The following is a 2,960-nucleotide window of genomic DNA, read 5'->3' on the forward strand; positions in this document are numbered from 1 at the left end:
ATTAGAATCCCAAAAGACCTACTGCTGCCCATGTTGTCCCCCTACCTATACACTATTCAGATCACTCATAAGGATTCGGCTTTAGGGGTTTCGCATATATATCGCCAGTCTCCTCCCCTCCCCCATCTTCCTAACTGGCATTGGTCCAAAGGCTCTGGGTTTCTATCTGAAGGCAGTTCTAGCAGAGCTCATAGACAGTGTCAGGTGCTCATGAGCTGAGGCAGGTATGCCTTGACCCAGAGACTCTTGCTTCAAGGCCCTTGCTTGTGAGTGGAGTGGTGGTGCTGGCTCTGGCAGGGATTTGGGTTCCGGCTGAAGCTACTTGCCAGCATTGACCTTGGCATGCAGAAAGGGTATTGAGAAAGGGACTAAGACATCCATAACCAGGCCTACCCAGGGAAGGTAGAACCATCAAAGGCACCATGCTTCCCTTAGAGTGGGCCCTGTTCACTTAGGGGCCCTGAGACTCAGCCTGCTGGGGCAGGGGATTTTAGGATAATCCCTTATTCAGAGGGTTTGTAGCAAGTTCAGGGTTCCTGGTTGATGGCTAGGACTTGCTGCAATTTCAAGACTCCTTATCTGGTAATCTCCACCAGAGTGTCTTCTTGATCCCACCCTAGACAGCAGTGGACCTTCCTTGCTGGCATTTAGTCTCTTGCAGTGTGGCCTTTTTTTCCTAGACTCCATTCTTAGAGCTCCACAGATCCTTCATCCTGCAATGGTTATAATCCAGAGAGGCAGAGAAGAAGCAGGTGCAGATGAAGCTTCTGAAGAGTTAGGAGGTGAGGTAAAGCAGGTGCCCATATGCACCAGGAGGACTACCTGGAGATCCAGCAGCCTGCACTGGACCCATGTTTCTGCCCTGCTGGTGTCCTTGTCAGTTTGGTTTGACATCAACCCCCATGAGAACTATAGCCACTCAGAATGGAAGCAAAACTTTATTCCTCTTGACTGGGAAAGATAACTAGCAGGTGGTCGTGCATAAGATCCCCACTTCATACCCCTCCCCAAACCAAAGAAGACAAGCGGTGCCACCAAGTGGCTCCCTCTGCCCAAGGGAAAGCCAAGAGGCTAAAGGCTGGCTGGGAAGGCAGGTGAGCACAGCGTAGGACAGGGGCGACTGCAGTGATGGGATGGCCAAGGCAGGCCAGGGCTCAAGGGAAGAAGGTGGGACTGCCTAGGGGGTCGGGAAGGCATGGGAACACTTCTTGTCATGGAAGCTGCTGGCTGGCATGGGCACCAGGCTCAGGGTACCATGACACGGTAGGGGCTGCCTGGGATATGCTCATCGCCCCACTTGACCACCAGTGTGTACTCCCCTTTGTCCTTGAGCAGGTAGGAGACACTGTAGAGCCGGCTTCCCACATGCTTCACCAGGATCTCCTCGCAGGGTGTTCTTGGGCCATGGACTCCCACCAGCAGCATATTGTTGCCTGAGGTAGGAAGGGCTACAGGCTCAGGTCCCAGTCTCTTTCCTTCAGCTGTGACTAACCCCCTTAACCCCATTCCCATATCTTTTCTCTACCTGTTTTGGGACACTAGCCCTTCCAAGAAAGCTGCCAGCACCCTCCCCTACCCAGGGAAGCAGAGGAAATTCCAGCTCCCCAAGGCATTTCTTGAGGGGCAGAGAAGGCATAGAGGTCCACATGGGAAGTGACATTACAAATGACAGCCACAACCCTAAAGGTGGTTCCCATTCCTCCCATCCCATTATTTGTTTTTGGCACCAGGGATTGAACCCAGGGGACTTAAGCACTGACCATGTCTCCAGACCTTATTCTTTATTATGAGACAGGGTCTCACTAATTTGCTGAGGCTGGCTTTGAACTTGCAATCCTCCTGCCTCAGCCTCCCAAACTACTGGGATTAGAGGTATATGTTACCACACCTGGCTTCATCCCATTATTTCTGGTCTGGTCTTTCTGGAAGACAGGGGCAGAGCTGCCTACCTGCTTTGCTGCAGTCCACTGTGAAACTGCTCTTTTGTCCTGCATAAGCCTTGCTCAGCCCCAGGCCCTTTGCCACAACCTTGCTGGCATCAGCAGGACCTGGACCTGGTGTTCCATGCTGTGGGGCACCAGCAGCCTTGGTGAGGGAGTCCACAAATACTGATGATGTCTCATGGAGGCTGTGGTTGCTGACGAGGCGGGGGCCTATAGGGCAAAATAGGTGAGGCTAAGAGGTGGCTGGAGTGTCAGTCACTGGGTAGGTGCCAACAGCCTGATCTTAGGCTCACCTGTGACCTTTGCCTTGAAGGGGCTGCCCCCAATGTGGTAGGGACCACCATACTTGATGGAGATGAGGTAGCTACCAGGTGCCATGGGGGTATAGGTGACGCGGTAGCCCTCAGGGCACTCCTGACAATCCATCTTCACCTTGGAGGGGCCATCAATGGTCACCGAAAGGGCTCCAGCTCCTGCATTGCTCGTGTTCACGATAAACTCAGCTGGGTTCCCTGGGAGAATGGGAGGTCAGGCAGAGCCCACGTAGCCCACTTCCCTGTCCTCAGCCACCCAGCACAGGCTTGTCACCTCCACATTTTTTTTTACCACCAAAGGCTCAGAAGCCGGACCCTAGCAGCTGTATCTGCAGTGAAAGTTGCACACAGACCTACCTGTGACACCACCTTCCAGGCCTGCTCCATAGGCGGACACTAAGCCTGGGTCCCCTCCATGCCCAGGTTCCCCAACTCGGATCTTGAAGGGGCTTCCAGGGATGTGGGTCCCGTTGAACTTGACATCTATCAGGTAGATGCCATTTTCCCGTGGGATGAATCGTACAGCATACTTATCTGAGGAGTAGAAGGGCATGCTGTGGGCCAGGGGTCCCTTATGTATAAGCAGCAAATGTCTGAGAGGAATAGCCTCAGTCCTAGCTCTATCCATTTTTTTTTTGATCACCAATGAGAGCCCAGCAGCTCCATGGAGCCCACTCTGCTGCTTCCAGGGCTGTTTTGGGCA

General features: G+C 53.3%; 1 protein-coding gene across 1 annotated transcript; it reads right to left on the reverse strand.

Moving 5' to 3' along the window:
• Nucleotides 1-919: 919 nt before the first annotated feature.
• On the reverse strand, nt 920-2,848 carry LOC107134916 (filamin-A-like). Its single transcript, XM_015476913.2, has 4 exons — nt 2,615-2,848; nt 2,237-2,455; nt 1,950-2,153; nt 920-1,433 (listed from the first exon to the last, which is right to left on the reverse strand). Exons 1-4 carry the CDS (start codon nt 2,808-2,810, stop codon nt 1,246-1,248), a joined length of 807 nt encoding a protein of 268 aa, XP_015332399.2. The 5' UTR covers nt 2,811-2,848; the 3' UTR covers nt 920-1,245.
• Between the last annotated feature and the right edge of the window lie 112 nt (nt 2,849-2,960).

Source organism: Marmota marmota, unplaced genomic scaffold, assembly GCF_001458135.2.
Source record: "Marmota marmota marmota unplaced genomic scaffold, marMar, whole genome shotgun sequence".
Lineage (NCBI taxonomy): Eukaryota > Metazoa > Chordata > Mammalia > Rodentia > Sciuridae > Marmota > Marmota marmota.

Bases quoted from the DNA above. Each gene is read 5' to 3' on its own strand.
- LOC107134916 (XM_015476913.2), bottom strand. From the start codon at position 2,810: ATGCCCTTCTACTCCTCAGATAAGTATGCTGTACGATTCATCCCACGG. The intron at 2,456-2,614 runs GTAGGTCTGTGT...CCATTCTCCCAG, and splicing joins CCTGGAAGGTGGTGTCACAG to GGAACCCAGCTGAGTTTATC. The intron at 2,154-2,236 runs GTGAGCCTAAGA...TTTGCCCTATAG, and splicing joins CTTCAAGGCAAAGGTCACAG to GCCCCCGCCTCGTCAGCAAC.